Source organism: Zea mays, chromosome 6 (genome assembly GCF_902167145.1).
Source record: "Zea mays cultivar B73 chromosome 6, Zm-B73-REFERENCE-NAM-5.0, whole genome shotgun sequence".
NCBI lineage: Eukaryota > Viridiplantae > Streptophyta > Magnoliopsida > Poales > Poaceae > Zea > Zea mays.
In genome coordinates this window covers 48,946,430-48,965,754 of record NC_050101.1, presented here as the reverse complement: position 1 = coordinate 48,965,754, position 19,325 = coordinate 48,946,430, and the positions used below count along the sequence as shown (strand labels likewise).

General features: G+C 44.7%; 1 protein-coding gene across 1 annotated transcript; it reads right to left on the bottom strand.

The window, feature by feature from the left end:
• Positions 1–15,349: 15,349 nt before the first annotated feature.
• LOC100192030 (uncharacterized) lies at positions 15,350–18,132 on the bottom strand. Its single transcript, NM_001137453.1, has 5 exons — positions 17,823–18,132; positions 17,434–17,496; positions 16,933–17,305; positions 16,097–16,258; positions 15,350–15,994 (listed from the first exon to the last, which is right to left on the bottom strand). The coding sequence occupies exons 1-5, from the start codon at positions 18,008–18,010 to the stop codon at positions 15,683–15,685; spliced, it is 1,098 nt and encodes a 365-aa protein (NP_001130925.1). The 5' UTR covers positions 18,011–18,132; the 3' UTR covers positions 15,350–15,682.
• Positions 18,133–19,325: the final 1,193 nt, after the last annotated feature.

Here is a 19,325-nt window from a genome sequence, read left to right as displayed (position 1 = left end):
CTCACTTACACAAAACAGGAATTTCACACAATTGTTCATATACACAGCAGACATATCCTTCAAATGTTTTTACAATACTTCTTTAGTCTTCATTCAAAACTGTTTCGGCAATATCATTCAGTGCTTTATCAACAACTTTGTCTATTGCCTTGTGCACCACCTCGAGCTCAGCTAGGAAATCTTTCAGCTCTGGATCATTTTTAGGATTATACGGCTCTAGAGGATGGAGTAAATACATTGTTCCCTTATGTCATTTGTAAACAATGTGTGTAAAACCTTGAGGGGCATGATTGTAATTCTGTACAAAAGTGGTACATTTTCTCTATAAATAGGTGAACAGTGTCCTGCATAATTCACCTTTTAGATGGCCATCATATCGTTTTACTTAGCCTACAAAGAACCTTCATGCCACCTTGTGTGCGGGAGCCAAAAGTATGTGTTAGTCCTTGTTCTCGGATGCTATACATCAAGAACAAAGAAACACAATTGTTAACGATTAGAGACCTTCGTCCTTCGAAGCATTATCTCCCTCAGGATATAATGATCTTTAGACGAAGGTCATGAAGGGCATACCTTCATTATTTCAGTGGACGAATATGAATGGACAAATGTAAATAGAGACATATGAAACACAGAAGAATATGAATAATCATTGCAAATCATTAGATTATTTATATTCTCATTTATAATCATGAATAAACATCAATGATATTTATATTACATTGATACCTTCGGCTTGCCAGAAGATGGAAAAGTGAGAATGACGCGAGGGTGAATACAATTCAGCGTGAACAGTACGGTGTTACTGTTCATCTATTTATAGGCACAGGACGTAGCTGTGGGGGATAGATATCCCCCGGGTCCACTAAAAGAGTAAAAGACCTCACGAAAGGCCCAAGGGCCCAATAAATTGTAAGGTCATTCTTTCGTGGGCCTGGGGAGAGACAACCAGCAAAGCAGAGCGACATGAGGCCGGACTGGAGCAAACCCGGACGGCCCACAACGTCGAGCGAGTGACCGCAACAGAGATCCGACTTTCCCGCGCTGGAGCCCCCATGCAACGGAGCCGTGCGGGGATAAGTCGGCAGGGTTACGTGGAGATAAACTCAAGCAGTTCACTATCTTTTAGCTACTCGTTGTTATCATATCCACACGTATTGCCCCACGGTCGAGTATATAAGGCCTAGGGGGCACCCCTTCAGAACGATCGACACTATTACTTAGCCACCCACATCAACTCTCTGCACTCTCAATTCAGAGAGCTCTCTTGTAATATTGTCCACCAAGCATACTCACCAGGACGTAGGGTGTTACGCATCTCTAAGCGGTCCGAACCTGTAAATCTTGTCCACTGTCCCTCGTGCAATCGGCACGAACCATTTTGCTACAGTTGTCGACACCGTCCTACTCCTAAAAACACCTTGAGGGGCAACCCCGGGTGTGCGGTCGGACCCAAAACACCGACAGTAGCCTAGACAAAATTACATTCATGTCCCTGACATTTACTATTGGTCATAAGGCAAGCTATCAAGGACTAAGCAGTCTTTTCTCCTTTAAGTCGGTTTCATCTTTCACCACCGTCATCATGCTAAGCCGAAGCTCCTTCAGCCACAACTTCGGAGCTAGTTTGTCCTTCCTTCAGACCGCACATTCATACCATGCACACCTTCAGCTCAAAGTTGAAGCCTCCTGTAACAGTCTATGTTATACTGAAAAACATGTTAGTTAAGTTTTTGAGGACCTTTGGAAGAGGAAGGCCCCCAACAGTAGCCCCTCGCAATATTAATTTGTTTTTGCATTTAACAAATTCAGACTACAACGTGAACGAAGGCCTTTAGCTGAAGGCCCGAAAAAACACCTTCCCTTCGCTAGAATAGCGAAAGTCAATGACATGTAGGGCCCGCCAAGTTGCAATGCACTGGGCATATAAATAGGAAACCGTAGTGATAGCATTTGATGCGCCATCTCAATCGCTTGTGCTATTTTTTCAAGCTTGAATTTTCTTGCTCTGTTAGATTTCGCTTGATTTGTGAGCTTCGACATTTGCAGAAGTGCTCACCAAATGGCTGAAGAGAAGAAGGTTGTTGATCCTGCTCTAGCTAGTTTTTACAAGGCTATGGAGAAGACAAACACAGAGAAGATTACAAATGAAATGCTAGCTAGCTTGTCTAGAGATTCTGGCGATAGCGAAGGCTTTGATGTGGAAAGTGAAGACGAAGATGCCGAAAATCGGCCCTGGCGGCCGAGTCATACCATCTTCGGAAAATCATCCATCAAGCAGAGTCAAATTGATGCTATGAAAGGGAGATATTTCAGAGATATTTCCATTGTGAGAGTTGGAGGGGATAGCGCCGCCCCTGCACCCGAAGTACATGAAGTGGTTGTTTAAAGGAGCTTCATGAAAGCAGGGCTTTGATTTCCGTTAAGTTAATTTTTGGTTCAAGTGCTGAAGACCTTTGAAATTTTTCTTCATCAGATTACCCCGAAGCCATCATCAGGATGGGGGTTTTTATTTGGGCTGTGAGAAGCCAAGGATTGGAGCCAAGTGCAAAATGCTTATGCAAAATGCATGAGCTGTCTTACGAAACAAAGGCTACTGGGAAGGAGCAGTATCACAATAATTTTGGTTGTTACGTCTTCGTGCCTCGCTCTGACGTGAGCTATCCAGTTCCAACGTTTTGGAAGAGGTGGCCAGGAGCCTAGATGGAAGAATGGTTTTATATGAAGAATAATTTAGTTGGAAGGGAAGATATAAAAGGGATTATCCAACGATTTGGTCTCGCTTCGGCATCAGAAGACCAGCCACTGCTCTTGGAAATGAAATAGATACATGCTAGAGGAGTTTTAACACTATGTGCACTTTTATTGGCACAAGAGACTTGGTCCAAGAGCACATTGCCTACAGAGTATGGCCTCTTGTGAGAGACTAGGAGATGCCGAAGGAAGCTGCTGCTGGGTCTAGTCAAGGCGGCTTGGTCTATCTGAAATATACCTTCAGATATAGAGGTGAGTTTGATGAGTCAAACGATGAGTGGTTGAACTGTATTGAGGCAACCAGTGACGAGTTGCTTGGGGCCTATACAAGGGCTGAAGATGATGCAATGACCTTGGCCTTCGAAGGACGAGGCAAGAAAAGGTTAAGCAGAGTTTTTGACATTATTGGTTTTGTATACCCAGATTATAGCTATCCCTCATGAAAGCATGGAAAGAAAAGAAAAGCTGCTATTTCGGCCATTTCTGTTGCGCTGAAGGGTAAGAAGATTAAGGTTTTGACACACCGGCCAGATACATTGAAACGGCCTCGGTGCCGAAGCTTGCTGAAGGGACATCTTCCACCGTTGAGCCAGGGTACCCTACTCCTACTGGCTCCAAGGGAGAATCGACTGAAGTGCCGGAAATAATAGGGCAGGAAAAAATTGAATCGGCCAGAGTGCTGAAGCATTCTGCCGAAGCCACAGAAAAAATGACCGAAGTGCCGGAGCTAGGAGAATCGGCAAGATTACAAAAAATCCTGAGCCCGCCACCAGAGCCGAAGTTGCCGAAGGTGCCCAGAGCTCCTGCAATAACTGCCAACAGGAGGAGGATGGCTAGTGTGCTGGACATTGTCTTAGAGTCGACAAGGGCATCAACTCCTGCTCCTGTAAAAGAAACTGCCGAAGCTGCTGCAGCTCATGCCGAAGTCGAAGATGGGCCCTCAATGCCCATTGAAACAGAGTGTGTTGGAACTGGGCAGAGTATTGAACAAGGACCTTCAGACGTCAGTCTGGATCTGGAGAAAAAAGGCGTGTCCGATAAAGTTGAATCTCCTACTCCCGAAGTGTCTACTGAAGAGCTTGACTTTATTATTCGACACACTTCGGGTAAAAGGTTGTCCGAAGAGGAAATTGCAGAAGCCAGACACTATGCCCGAAAACTGAAGTACCCGAAAGGGGCCTTGGTGTATAACAGCACCAACGAAGATGACTTTCTATACTGCCTCCCGAACAACAAGGAAATATCTGTTTGTCGGGAGATGGCAAAAAACATAGGATTTCCGAAGCTTGAAGTTGGCCTTTCTGCTATGTCGAAGGATGACCTCGCAGACAGCCTTGCGTACAATAGTCTGAAGGTACAAAAGTTATGGACTTATAAGCAGATTATTTTTTGTGTCTTTTATTCTTGTGCTGATCCTTTGTCTCCCCTCTTTTTTGTAGGGCTTAATTCTGAGCAACGCTTTGAGAGCGCAGAAGATTGCTGAGGATGAAAGCTGCCAAATAGCCCTTGGTAACCTTCGATCAGAGTTTATCAAACTGAGGAATGAAGCTACAGAAAAGGATAAAATTATGCTTTCCTTGGTAGACAGAGTCAAGGCTAGTGAAGCCAATCTTGCCATGCAGTCCGAAGCTCATAGAGCCTAAATTAAAAACTTAAAGAAAAAACTTGCCGAGAAGAATGAAGATTTTGAAGTGGCTAAAGCAAAACAGGAAATAAGCGAGTGGACTAGCGTAAGATTGCAAAAGAATGTAGATGAGCTTCGGAAATCGAAGGAGAGATATTACGAAAAAATCCTTGGATTGTGCCAAGAAGCTGAAAGATAGTTTTGCAAAGGTGGGTGCTTACTCATCCGAGCAAAAGTTTATTAGAGGCGATCCCGAAGGAATCTTCAAATGGATCAGTGAAGAAGTTGAAGCTTTTGAAGAGATCCTTAGAGACCGTGGTGATTTCTATGCCTTTGTCGGTGCCAGAGGGGTTGCAACAATTTTGGAAAAATCTGGCACCGACAAAGGCACAGAAATCACCTTATATTTCGGTGATATTTAAGCGCTGCATCCCCTTAGGAATGACTTTAGAGCTTCTTCACCTTCTATTTCGGTGGCATTTAAGCTCTGCATCCCCTTAGGGACGACTTTAGAGCTTCTTCACCTTCTATTTTAGTGGTATTTTGGCTCTGCATTCCCTTAGGAATGACTTTTGAGCTTCGAAACTTACTCTGCGCTCCCTTAGGAACGACTTTTGTAGCTTTGGAACTTACTCTATGCTCCCTTAGGAACGACTTTTGTAGCTTCGGAACTTACTCGGCGCTCCCTTAGGAACGACTTTTATAGCTTCAAAACTTACTCTGCGCTCCCTTAGGAATGACTTTTATAGTTTCGAAACTTACTTCGCTCCCTTAGGAATGACTTTTATAACTTTGTAATCTTGTTAAGAGGAAGCATCCCACTCGATGATATGAGTACAATATTATTACATGAAATTGGAATTTAATCCTTTGTAAATTGTTTTTCATACAAAAACTGCAGAAAAAACAAAGATGCACCAGAGGTAGGATATTCTTTAGTAGATGTGCTTGGATTCGGGCACAGTGCTATTGACTGTGCGAGCTTCGGACTCCTCCCAAAAATCACGCTGCTGCTGAGCGTGTTGGTGCCCTTTTGGCTGCTGGCTTCGGGCGAGAGTAGGTGCTAGCGGTGGTGGTGGTGGGAGTTTGGCCCACGAAGCTTGAGAGTGACTTGTCGAAGCGACAGAGGTCGTAGGCTATTGATTACCTACGTACTCTGGGATGTAGGGAGAATAGTATGAAGCAGTATGTAGGACTTGCTTCGGCTGATTCTGTCGTGCTTCAGCTTCAGCGATCTCTTTCCGCTTCTGAATCGTGGCTTGGCACGTTCTTATGGTGTGGCATTTGTCTTCGCTGCAGAACAAATAAAACAGTCTCCTGGGCTGATCTCTGCATCTTCCTCTGAAGCTTCTGCCCCTCTACCTTTTGGTGCTGGTGGCCTGAAGGAACTTTGTTGCGGCCCTGACGATTGGGAGCTGTGTTGTGCCCTTTGGGGTTGGCTTCCCCTATCATCACTTGGGCTGGCATTATGGATTGACCTGACATGCCTGGGGTGGAATCTTCCTCCGAAGCCCCTGGCAATCTCAGAGTATCTGTAAGATTCTTCCCTTCTTTGCCAGAAATCACTATCAGCTCTGATGTATTCATCCATTTTCTGGAGAAGCTTCTCCAAGGTTTGTGGTGGCTTTCTTGCAAAATATTATGTTGTTGGTCCTGTTCTAAGCCCCTTGATCATGGCCTCAATGACAATCTCATTGGGCAATGTAGGCGCCTGGGCTCTCAGTCGCAGGAACCTTCAGACATACGCCTGGAGATACTCTTCCTGATCCTGTGTGCACTGGAACAGAGCTTGAGCGGTGACTGGCTTCGTTTGAAAGCCCTCAAAGCTAGTGACCAGCATGTCCTTTAGCTTCTGCCAAGACGTAATTGTCCCTGGCCGAAGAGAAGAGTACCAAGTTTGTGCTACGCTTTTGACTGCCATGATGAAGGATTTCGCCATGACTGCAATATTGCCCACATATGAAGATATGGTTGCTTTGTAGCTCATTAGGAACTGCTTCGGGTCTGAGTGCCCATAATACATAGGAAGCTGAGGTGGCTTGTATGATGGGGGCCATGGGGTAGCCTGCAATTCTGCTGCCAAGGGAGAAGCATCATCAAAAGCAAAATTGCCATGATGAAAGTCACCGAACAATTCATCATCATTGTATGAATTTTCTTGACGAAGCTCCCTGTGCTGGGGCCTTCGGTCTTGGTCATCCTGGGTGAGGTGACACATTTCTTCGGTGGCTTCATCAATCTTCCTCTGGAGGTCGGCGAGCCGAAGCATTTTCTCTCTCTTCTTTTGGACTTGTTCATGGATAGCTTCTAGATCCCTGATTTCTTGGTCCAGTTCCTCCTCCTGAGGTGTTGGGCCGGTAGCCTTCCTCTTCTGGCTCCTAGCTTCACGTAGTGTCTCCTGATTAACGTCCAGTGGCTACAGTGCAGCCCCTGGCGCTGCTGTCTTCTTCGGCGTCATGACGAAGGTCGATGCTTGCCGAAGGTGGTCGAATGAGTTCATCGGAGGTGGGTGCCAATGTTAGTCCTTGTTCTCGGATGCTATACATCAAGAACAAAGCAACACAATTGTTAACGATTAGAGACCTTCGTCCTTCGAAGCATTATCTCCCTCGAGATATAATGATCTTCAGACGAAGGTCATGAAGGGCATACCTTCATTATTTCAGTGGACGAATATGAATAAACAAATGTAAATAGAGACATATGAAACATAGAAGAATATGAATAATCATTGCAAATCATTAGATTATTTATATTCTCATTTTATAAGCCTGAATAAACATCAATGATATTTATATTACATTGATACCTTCGGCTTTCCAGAAGATGGAAAAGCGAGAATGATGCGAGGGTGAATACAATTCAGCGTGAACAGTACGGCGTTATTGTTCATCTATTTATAGGCATAGGACGTAGCCTGGACAAAATTACATTCATGTCCCTGACATTTACTGTTGATCATAAGGCAAGCTGTCGAGGACTAAGCAGTCTTTTCTCCTTTAGGTCGGTTTCATCTTCCACCATCGTCATCATGCTAAGCTGAAGCTCCTTCAACCACAACTTCAGAGCTAGTTTGTCCTTCCTTCATACCGCACCTTCATACCATGCACACCTTCATCTCAAAGCCGAAGCCTCCTGTAACAGTCTTTGTTATACTGAAAACATGTTAGTTAAGTTTTTGAGGACCTTCGGAAGAGGAAGGCCCCCAACAATATGCTTGTACACTCATTTATCAGGAGAAATATAAAAAATGCTAAAGCATATGAGATGAGTTGAATATGAAGTTCCACTTTGTCAATTTCATGTTGTTTCATTATGTTTCTCTCTGAAAACCTTCGTGTTTTGTTCTAACACTTCGAAGAAGTGTTAAATCAATAGGACGAAGGCCTTTACATCTAACTTGTGTTGCCTTGATTTTTGATATCTTTAGGAGAATTGAAATCAAGTACCTACACATACTTCACCAGAGAACTTTCTTCACCCCATGAAAACTATGTGCAAAATTTGAGAAGATTCTATAAAGTTTAGCCAGTGCGGCACTGTCGCTCTCAAGGCCGGCACTGCTGGAATAGGAGTTTTCATCTTTTTCTGCTCAAACTTCACGGTTCACCATTTCTCCCTTGCATCTTGTTGCCTGCAAAATTTGAGAGCATTCTGGAAACTTTTTGCAGTCTGGCACTGCTGCCCGTACGCGCGGCACTACCGCTCGGTGTTTTTCTCAGACTTTGATCCAGAGTTTTTACTAGACCTTTGGGGTCTTCTTTGTAGTTTCTTGTGAAATTTTGGGTTCAAACCAAGACTTTAAGGTCACGTCGAGTTTATTTTCTTCTCTAGAACTTGGTAGGACCAGTAAATCAATCCGTGGTTGATCTGTTCTTTTGCAGAGTGTTTTTTGTTATCGCTAGATGTTGGACTGGGTCAGGGAATCAAGTCACAAGTGATGTTCTCCCAAGTTGGAGAATTTTTAGTGGCTCCCATTCACCCCTCTGGTCGTCTCACCGGTCCTACAATTGGTATCGGAGCCGGTTAAGGATTTCTCTTTCCTAATTGGTTCGAAATCCACATAGGTAGCATGGAACGTGGTTCTAGCAAGCCACTATTGAAAGCTCTCTTGTGGGTTTTGGTGACAACCCAATTCAAGGACTAACAAGTGTGCTAAGTGATGAACAGGTGCTTAATGCAAAGCTTACAAGGTTCAACACAAGTGAACAAGTGTGATGGTCTAAAGACTAAAATATCTATAAATAATGGACATCACAAGTAAGATGGACATTGCATAAGTGAGACTCGGTGTGTGTAACTCGGAGACAACTGATCAAGGCAAGGATGGAGGCAAGAAGAGCTTTGAGGTACCGAGTGCACGGGAGAAGGTCAAAGAGGCAGAGGAACCCAAAGCCAGGGGTGAAGAAGAAGACTTGCAAAGTCAAGGTTGATCAAGAGTTAAGAAGAGTTATGGCGCATCAAGGATCACTATATAAGGACATGACTTACAACCAATGAGGTAACATCTACAGTTATGTGGTGTAAGTCATAAGGCTCAAGATCAAGCCCAAGAAGTGAACATGGTCACTAGAAGGGGGAGCAGTGTCAAAACTAGAACTGGAAGCAGCCCAAAAGAGCTAATTTCACCTTGATCTTTAGTTTGGGTTGTTACTATGTTTGTATATATTCTATGTGACCTTTGCAGGGTGTTGGACCTCAGATATGTCAATCTAGATCATGTCAAGTTGACTTGATGGTTTAGAGTCCAACATCGATCTTAAACATGCCAAGTATTAAAGAGATACAAATAAAGAATAAAGGTATGATCTAGACGCTTAGTCAATAGTTTTATATGCTAAACACTCTTGTCTAAGTGACAGCGACTCAGCTAAAGTAAAGAACAAAAGAGTCAAAGGAAGATGGACAAAGGATCGAAGAAAAGGTGTTGACTGCGAAGCACCGGCCTGTCCCGCGCCGATCACCGGACAGTCCATTGTGCACCAGACAGTCCGGCGCCGTTCATCGAACAGTCTGGTGTGCACCGGACAGTCTGGTTCAAGGTCTGCGTAACTCATCACTCTCGGGTTTCTTCCTGGCTGCGTCTGCTATAAATCACCGGACAGTCCACACGAGGCGTCGTACGGTCCGGTGCTCCAGCCGTGCAACGGCTAGCTGCCACGTCGGCAAGTGCCAACGATCATATGGCGCACTGGACGGTCCGGTGCCCCACAGAAAAGGAAGGCAGCCAATCAGGGAATTCTCTGCCGCATTTGGAGCTCGCACTGTTCACTGTCCGGTGGCGCACCGGACAGCCCGGTGCACTCGCAACCAGGTAAGGCTGGGAGCTTCCAAATAAAGCTCCAACGGCTTCTAGGCCCTTTGGTACTATAAAAGGGAGCCCTAGACGCCTCCAACAATGACACAAGTGCAGCCAACAAGTCCATACATCATTAGGATCAATTCTTTCTCTCCCTCTCTTGTGTATCTCTCTAGTTTGTGTAGAGGCAAAGTTATAAGCCTTTAGAGAGAGGGGAAGTGATGATGAGAGCAAGAGCAAAATCTTGAGTGCATTGTTACTCTGCCGAAGTGTTGTCAAGAAGATTGTAAGCAGCCACGACATCGTTGTAACTGATATCAACATAGTGGAAGGCTCTATCTGTCGCACTGACAGATCTGAGCAAACGAAGGAAGGAGTTGAAGTAGACTCTAAGCCAAGGTGTGGTTAACTCCAACGAGGACTAGGCAAGCATTTCAGGCTTGGCAAAACCTCAGGATAAATCCCTATGTCTGTGTGCTATGCTCTGTGTTGTGTGTTGTTTCTCTGTCTTATTTGTTGTTCATACTTGCACTTCAATATTTATATGTGGTACAAGCTGTCTTCGAAGTGCAGGGTATTTTAAGACATGAACTTCAATTCCGTTGCAACCTACTCGAAGGGTCTTTCATTCCACTTCAATCTAGCCTAATTATTTAAAGGACTAACAAGTGTGCTAAGTGCTGAACAGGTGCTTAATGCAAAGCTTACAAGGTTCAACACAAGTGAACAAGTGTGATGGTCCAAAGACTAGAATATCTATAAATAATGGACATCACAAGTAAGATGGACATTGCATAAGTGAGACTCGGTGTGCGTAACTCGGAGACAACTGATCAAGCCAAGGATGGAGGCAAGAAGAGCTTCGAGGTATCGAGTGCACGGGAGAAGGTCAAAGAGGCTGAGGAACCCTAGGCCAGGGGTGAAGAAGAAGACTTGCAAAGTCAAGGTTGATCGAGTTAAGAAGAGTTATGGCGCATCAAGGATCACTACATAAGGACATGACTTACAACCAATGAGGTAACATCTACAGTTATGTGGTGTAAGTCATAAGGCTCAATATTAAGCTCAAGAAGTGAACATGGTCACTAGAAGGAGGAGCAGAGTCAAAACCAGAACTGGAAGCGGCCCAAAAGAGCTAAGTTCACATTGATCTTTAGTTTGGGTTGTTACTATGCTTGGATATATTCTATGTGACCTTTGCAGGGTGTTGGAGCTCAGATATGTCAATCTAGATCAAGTCAAGTTGACTTGATGGTTTAGAGTCCAACATCGATCTCAAACGTGCCAAGTATTAAAGAGATGCAAATAAAGAATAAAGGTATGATCTAGACACTTAGTCAATAGTTTTATATGCTAAACACTCTTGTCTAAGTTCCAGGGACTCAGCTAAAGTAAAGACCAAAAGAGTCAAAGGAAGACGAATAAAGGATCGAAGAAAAGGTGTTGACTGTGCAGCACCGAACGGTCTGGCGCCGTTCACCGGATAGTCCGGTGTTTACCGGACAGTCCGGTGCAAGGTCTGCGCAACTCGTCGCTCTCGGGTTTCTTCCTGGCTGTGTTGGCTATAAATCACCGGACAGTCCGCACGAGGCGTCGGACGGTCCGGTGCTCCAGCCGTGCAACGGCTAGCTGCCACGTCGGCAAGTGCCAACGGTCATATGGCGCACCAGACGGTCTGGTGCCCCATAGAAAAGGAAGGCAGCCAATCAGGGGATTCTCTGCTGCGTCTGGAGCTCGCACTGTTCACTATCGGTGGCGCACCGGACAGTCTGGTGCACCCGCAACCAGGGAAGGCTGGGAGCTTCCAAATGAAGCTCCAATGGCTCTTAGGCCCTTTGGGACTATAAAAGGGACCCCTAGGCGCCTCCAACAATGACACAATTGCTGCCAACAAGTCCATACATCATTTGGATCAATTCTTTCTCTCCCTCACTTGTGTATCTCTCTAGTTTGTGTAGAGGTGAGGTTATAAGCTTTTAGAGAGAGGGGAAGTGCTGCTGAGAGCAAGAGCAAAATCTTCAGCGCATTGTTACTCTGCCGAAGTGCTGCCAAGAAGATTATAAGAAGCCATGACATCGTTGTACCTGATATCAACATAGTGGAAGGCTCTATCTGTCGCACTGATAGATCTGAGCAAACCGAGGAAGGAGTTGAAATAGACTCCAAGCCAAGGTGTGGCTAACTCCGACGAGGACTAGGAAACCATTTAAGGCTTGGCCGAATCTCGGGATAAATCCCTATATCTGTGTGCTCTGCTCTATGTTGTGTGTTGTTTCTCTGTCTTATTTGTTGTTCATACTTGCACTTCAATATTTATATGTGGTACAAGTTGTCTTCGAAGTGCAGGGTATTTTAAGACATGAACTTCAATTCCACTTCAACCTACTCGAAGGGTCTTTCATTCCACTGCAATCCAGCCTTCGAGTAGAGTAAGTATTTCCAGTTTTTACAGTGATAATTATTATTCGCCTATTCACCCCCCTCTAGGCAACATCCAGATCCTGTTCTCGGGCATAGGGAACTTTCAACTGTTCTTTGATGGGATGAACTACCTGTACTAGAAGATATGCATGTCGTCATTCCTTCAAAGTATAGGGTACAAAGTTTGGGAGATTTGTCTCGATGTTGGGTTCAGTGCTGCAAGTGAACGAATCACTCCAATTCAAGTGGAGTTCCATGACTCGAACAACAAAGCTCGCAACGCTTTGTTCTGGTGCCTCTCGCTAGGTGAGTTTGAGCGAGTTGGACATTTGGTTACGACTCACGAGATCTGGTCCACCCTCAAGAAATTCCATAAGGGCAATGATCATGTGAAGACCAGACTCTTTGAGACATACCGGCGAGAATACAAGAACTTTGTTCAGTTGGTTGGAGAGATCATAGACACTTTGTTTTCCTGGTTCCAGTCCATTGTGAACAAGATGTGTGTCAACAAAGCATAGTTACCTTATGATGATAGTGAGAGAGCGCTCATGCTACTTCATGCTCTGGATCAGAGGGTTTGGGAGGTGAAGGTCTCGGCGATCATTGAGTCGTCCAACTATGAGACTCTCACCGTGGATGAGTTGTTCAGCAAGCTCAAGTCCACTGAGATTGAGCACCAGTCCTGGGAAGATTGAGAATCCTGGTGCACCCACCATGGCCATGGTCTCTAGAGGTGGTTCTGCTTCTAACCCCTCACCTACTATGTTTGCTATTTCTTCTTTGTTCACCATTACAGAGGAGCAGGTGGAGAACCATGGGGATGAAGAGCTGGCACTGTGGCCAGTCAGTTCATGTGGTTCCACAACAACCGTATGAGTCGGTGGCGTGGCTGGTCAAAGGATGGATGCTACAACTATGGCGACCTCAACCACTTTATCGCCAGTTGCCTCAAGAAGGGCAAGCAGGAGGCTGGCCCGCGCGACCACCACTCTGGTCGACGCAAGGGCAAGCGGAAGTACACACCTCCAGCAAGCACAAGTCCACGAGAGGATTCAACAAGGAGGCGCTTAACAAGAAGTACCTCCAGAAGGCCATGATCAAGGAGCATGCCTTCCTCGCCTCTCTCAGCAACCTCGACCACGACTCCAACGACGCAACGTCTTCCTCGAGCGATGAGGAGATCGACAGGCGAGTCGAGGACAAGCTAAACAGACTCTGCTTCCTCGCCGACACCACAGGAGGTCTTTGCACCATGGCGCTCGGTGATGATGTGGTGGACGGCAACAACGAGGATATTACCGACGACTCTACTTGTGAGGTATCACACTCTGCCAATGATCTCACCGTTGAGCATTGAGGTAGAATTGCTGATGACTACTTTGGCTAGTCAAGATAAATTGCTATCCAGTCTCTGTTGACTACCGGCTGTAGATCCAATTTGGTAAAATTTTCTGGAGCCTCTACGCCATCTTAATGATGTGGATCGACACCTGTACGTGCTGTTTGTTGGCGACCCCGTCCATCTACCAAGTGCTCCCATCTTAACTTAATTGGTCCAATCGCTGTCTTGGCTTCGGTCAACGGCAACGCCATTCTCATCACCATCCTCTCATGTACACTTGCTTGTCGACGTGTTCAGTGCTAACCACGCATCCACGGTCCGTCCTAGCTCTCTCTGGACCACAAACATAATGAAATTGAGCAGCAGACAGTTAACTGCAAAACCAGATCAGAAACAAAGCACGTACGTGTTAGTGAGGTGTGAATCGACAAGCACGCGACGACCCATATATTGCCAAACTGCTAGCTCTTGCCCTGCCCAAGTAAGGTCCTATTTGGTTCGAGGGATTAGTCCCTCTATTTTAATCTTATTTAGTCTCTAAATTATCAAACGGTGATACTAAAATAAAGACTAAAGTATTTTAGTATCTAGTCTTTTAAGGGATGGCTAAATGGACTAAATCATGTTAATTCCATTTCCCTCTTTATTTTAGTTGCACTAATTACAGGATAATGCTAAGTGAGTATTTTGGTCGTCTTATAAATTATTTAATATGTTTTGAATACTTTTAGTTCTTGAAACCAAAAAACGTAGAGACTAAACTTTAGTCCTTAGACGACCAAACAACCCCTAAATGTCATAAGCAGGACAAGTTTCATTATTAATTTGTTGTTTTATTTACGAAGATGTGTTCTTTTATTTAGCAGCTCGCTACAATTATCTACTACTGGTGACAACAAATCTCATTAGCTTAGTTCTTTTAAAAAAAACTTTTTTATGAACTTGGGCATCAAGAAATAAACTATATACGTTAAAAAAAACCATTACAAATTAACACCAACAATCAAGTAAATGCCACGAAAAAGGAGAAAGACATGCATAGCAGCCACATATATATGCTGGCCTTCTTTAGCTCTCACATCGACCATAGGCGGGCGGGGGACCTCCCGGCTCCCGCGGCCTACTAGCTATAGCCAATCGATCAAAAGGACCCTTTTATTTGTACATGCACTCGGTGTAATTAACGAGCTATGTTAGCCACAAGTTTCTTTCTTCCTTAGCAGCTAAGCTCTGTTGATGTGGTCCATGGATCTTCACTGTTTTTTTAATAAGAACTAAATTAAATAAAGCAAATCCTCTCCCTGTCTATAGCTAGCCACCACACACAAATCCCCGTATGGAAACCATTGAACTGACGTCAACGTCCCATCCCACGAGGGCCACCGTTCGGTGGATGGAAAGACACTTATTATGCCCTGTTTGGAATATTGTATTTTCTTTAGTTACAAGATAATACCGTGGTATTTAAACATACCATAATATTTTAGACCAAAACACGTTTGGGAGCATATCTAGAAATCTTGTATTTTAAACCATACTTTTATCAATACCACGGTATTTTTGGGTTTAAAAGACTTTGGTCTAGCTTGCACTTGCACGCATATTTTTGGGTTTAAAAGACTTTGGTCTAGCTTGCATTTGCACGCAGCTGCAGTCTCCTCTTCTCTTATACTACAACTGAAATATTTTATCTCTAAACAGATATTGGATTGGATTGATGTTAAATATATCATAGTTATGTCATGGCATGCGGTGAATTGTGCTATTATAAACTGTTGCTTTGAGAAACATAGTTCCCAAACCGGCCCTTAGGTGTTGCATGCCTTTGGATCCAACAAGAGGAGACATATATGATTGATCGATCTCAGTCGATTTATTTTATGTCGTAATAACTTCACGCATATATAAGTCGACATATGTATTTATTCAAAGTGCATGGGTGGAGTGGATACAACAGCATTCAAGTGAGTTATGCATGCATTGAATGATGGAATGCATGCATGCCCTAGCTTGCATTGATGTCACAGACGCAACTTGATGTGTTCTATACAAAATACCCAGATGCATGCAAGTAGAACTACATGCTCACTCTCTTAATAATCCACAGTTAATTAATTGGTTCTTCATGCACAGTGATATGCATCATGCATATTGGTCCCAACAGTTCATTAGTTAGCTGATGGTCGATGGAGCTCGCTCAAGCTAGGGCGCTCTGATGAAGCAACCATATGTATGAGCATCACGCTTGGTCGAGCACGGAGGGCACTCCAGCTACTGCTGCTGGTTCTTCCTGCGGCTTGGTCTTCTCCTGTTCCGCCGCCTCAGACCTCCTGTCTTCCTTGAGCTTACCCCAGTGCACGCTGTACAGGCCGGCCACAAGCAGAGCTCCACCCAAGATGCTGCCGAGGTGCACGATCTCTCCCAGGAAGAAGGAGGAGCTGAATATGGTGAAGACGAAGCAGAGCGGGTTCGTCATCGCCAGGAACACGGGGCCTTTCAGCTCCATGCACCATGCTTGGAGGTAATGGGACAGTCCCGTCACCACAAAACCCTGGCGGTAGCATAGCATGCATGAATCAGAAAAAAAAAGACAATAATAAAAAAAATATTCTATCAATATATAAGTTAGTAAATAAATTCTAGATATAATTACCACGTAAAGGACGGCTACGAGGGTAATGTCACATCGGAGCTTCCACTTGGACATGTCACCCCTCTCGGCCACCACTGCCACCACGAATGACTGCATCATGCTGAACACGCACTGCGTCGCCGTCACAAGCATCCTGTTCGGGTACTCCTTCAGCAGTGCCGACTGCACGCACGCAGGCCACAAACATATATTAAGAACATGTATATTTATTTAATTATTTGGTCTCAAGATTCCAAGTAACTAACTTTATTGCTCGGTCCCCTGCCACTGCTAGCAATATATATAAATACATGTCTCTATTATACCTAACAGAATCATATATACATTAATTATGTGCCTAGCATAGCTTGTAGCAGTATATTCGGGGTGTTTTTTTAATCTAGCTAGCTTCTACCTGAAAATTAACGTTGCATGTTTGCATGGAATAATAGTCCAACACAGCAGGCACCAGGTGAAAGGACATATGCATGCTTAACTTGGATGCATCATGCATGTTATTAGTGGACACTGCACACACACATCACTATATATCATACCTAATCAAACTAGATTATTCGCCTTCTAGTAAGTAAGTACTTGCTCTTAATTTACTGGATGAAACTTGTTTAGCAAACCACCAGGGGATCTGCTACTCGCGTAACTAATTTTTATTCTTGTCCCACAATATAATAAGGCGTAATGATATAAAGAGAATTAAATGTATTTTTTGGTCTTTAATTCAGAAGTGATTACGTCTTATATACAGGAACCAAGGGAGTACTAATAAATAGCTAAGGACACATCTGATACTGACAGCAAGGAAAGGAGAGGGGATGGATAGGTAGATAGATAGATACCTGCAGGACGATCCAGAGGGCCCACGTGACGTTGGCGAGGACCATGAGCAGCGTCCCTGTGATCCACCTCGACCTGCTCGGCGGACCACCGGTGGAGGCGGCGTGCTGCCTCGGGGCGGCGAAGGCGCGGTGGTGGTTCACGGGGCTCATGGCCGGACCGGCGTAGAAGGCGAGGACGAGGACTCCGGCGACGCAGAGCGCGACGCCGGCGGCCTTGGCCACGCCGGCGGCCGTCCTCAGGTTCACCGTCTCCATCCTCAGCACCAGCACCAGGCAGAAGGTGAATACGGGCACGGAGTTGGCTAGCGCGGACCCCACCGTCGCGGACGTCAGCTTCAGGGTCAGGTTGTACGTGTTCAAGCTGAATGTGTTCCTGCAAAAAAATTTAATATATTTTTTTCAGGCATGTGAATGCGTGCATGCATGAGCAAAGACATCATCGTCTATCGATCGATTCCAAATTAACACATGCACGCATGAGCCATGTATATGCGTACGTACCCGATCAAGGCGAGCAAGAAGAGCTTGAGAAGCAGCTTCCCAGACATGGACCGCATATTCTTCCTGCATGCATATACGGCCAACAAATAAAGAGCTGTACAATTTCTGTTTTTTTAAATTAATTCGAAAAAGAGAGTCGTACGATACGACGTCGTCGTTAGGGCGTGTGCACCGAGCACCGTACGTAGTATATTAATTTGCCATGCATGCATGTCATCGAAAGTAGGAGTACCTACCTACACACACACGACACACCTGCGCGCGCGCAGTCGTATATTTGCTGCATCTTCATGCATGCATGCATGTGCATGGTTAATTAACTGGGTGCACTTCTTATAAATGCATGCACCGCACCCTTCTTACGACGATATGGATGAAATTATATATACCTTTGGTGGACAATGGCTGTGGGCACGAGGATGAGCGAGGCGGCGGCCATCCTGTAGAAGATGAATACGAAGGTGCTCATGCCGTCGTCGAAGGCTGCCTTGGAGATGACGAACATGCCGGTGCCGATGATCTGGATGGCAAGAGCGATCAGGTAGGGTTTCTTCGCCTCCAAGCACGCCGCCATCATGGCGTTCGTTCGTTGTTGTTTGCTTCCCAGCTGATCGGATTGTTTGCACACACACGTACGTACGTGTAGCTATCTATCTGTGGAGTCGTGAGTGACACATATGTATATATATAGAGAGAGAGATCGAATAACACTAGCTAGCTATAGAGTGTACACATATGCATCATCTATGTTTATTTATATATATGTGCTGCTGTATGTGTAGCTGCTGCAAATATAACATGAGCACGGCCGGCATATGCAGCAATAATCCTGCAGCTGGAGAGTATTTTATGTGAGTGCTTCTCCTCCATGGGTCGCAATTAGCTAAAGACGAGGAAAGCTGGGCGAGAGCGAGCCAGAAATTAAAATAAAGCGCCTCCCTTTCTTTTTTTTTCATATTATTATATATGTCCAAATACACTCGGTGGGTAAAGGAGAAAAGCTAGCTATAAAGCGCCTTCCCCCCTTCTTTTTTACCTTTAGATTATTGATTTGATATTTGGCGATTGTGTAGGCGTGTCACCATTCTGAGGTTTGTTTATCGTAAGAGGACTCAACGCTGAGGTGTAAAAAAAAAGACAACAGAAGCGTGTACAGCCGGCTTACGCATAAAATTAAACCGAGAAACTTGTTTTTGGCTTGCTGCCTAACTTGTTACGTCTATCTATTCTTTTCTATTTAAAATTAGTTTCTCAATTCGCACGATTAAACTTAGACAAAATATATATGATACAGTTAGCCACGAACCAAAATAAACCCGCCAAAGAAGACGAGCCATGTATTAATAGAGAAAGGGAGCTAACAATTACTACATGGATACTATATTATCAGGCTTTGCTTTAGGATCCTAACGCAAGGTACGGATGCATGCTAATTTTCATATCAATGCACACATGCATACACAGCAGCTAATAAATTAAGTACTCCTGCTTTGATGTGTATTTAATTTATTTACATGTTCAGCACACTTCCCCCTTTTTTATGCGAATTTTAATAGACCGTACGTGCTGATAGCCAGCCAGCTTTTGGGTTTTCTTCCGGTTACCAGTATCGATTCTTTTGGAGTGTACCGGCAACAGAAAACAAATCAAAGCGCCGCACGATAACAGTAATGAATTCCATCACACACACAAACACACATGAGTACGTACTGCTCCATCATCCGACAATGCTGCGCGCGCGATTCGATGTCGGTGTTCGATGTAGATGTTCGATGGCGCGTGTGTGGTTTCTAGTGCTGCAAGCTTTTAATCGTCAACCAGAGCAGACGACGGACGATGCAATAACGTACATGAACTAGCTAGGCAAAAACATGCATGCTAGCTGCTGGTCG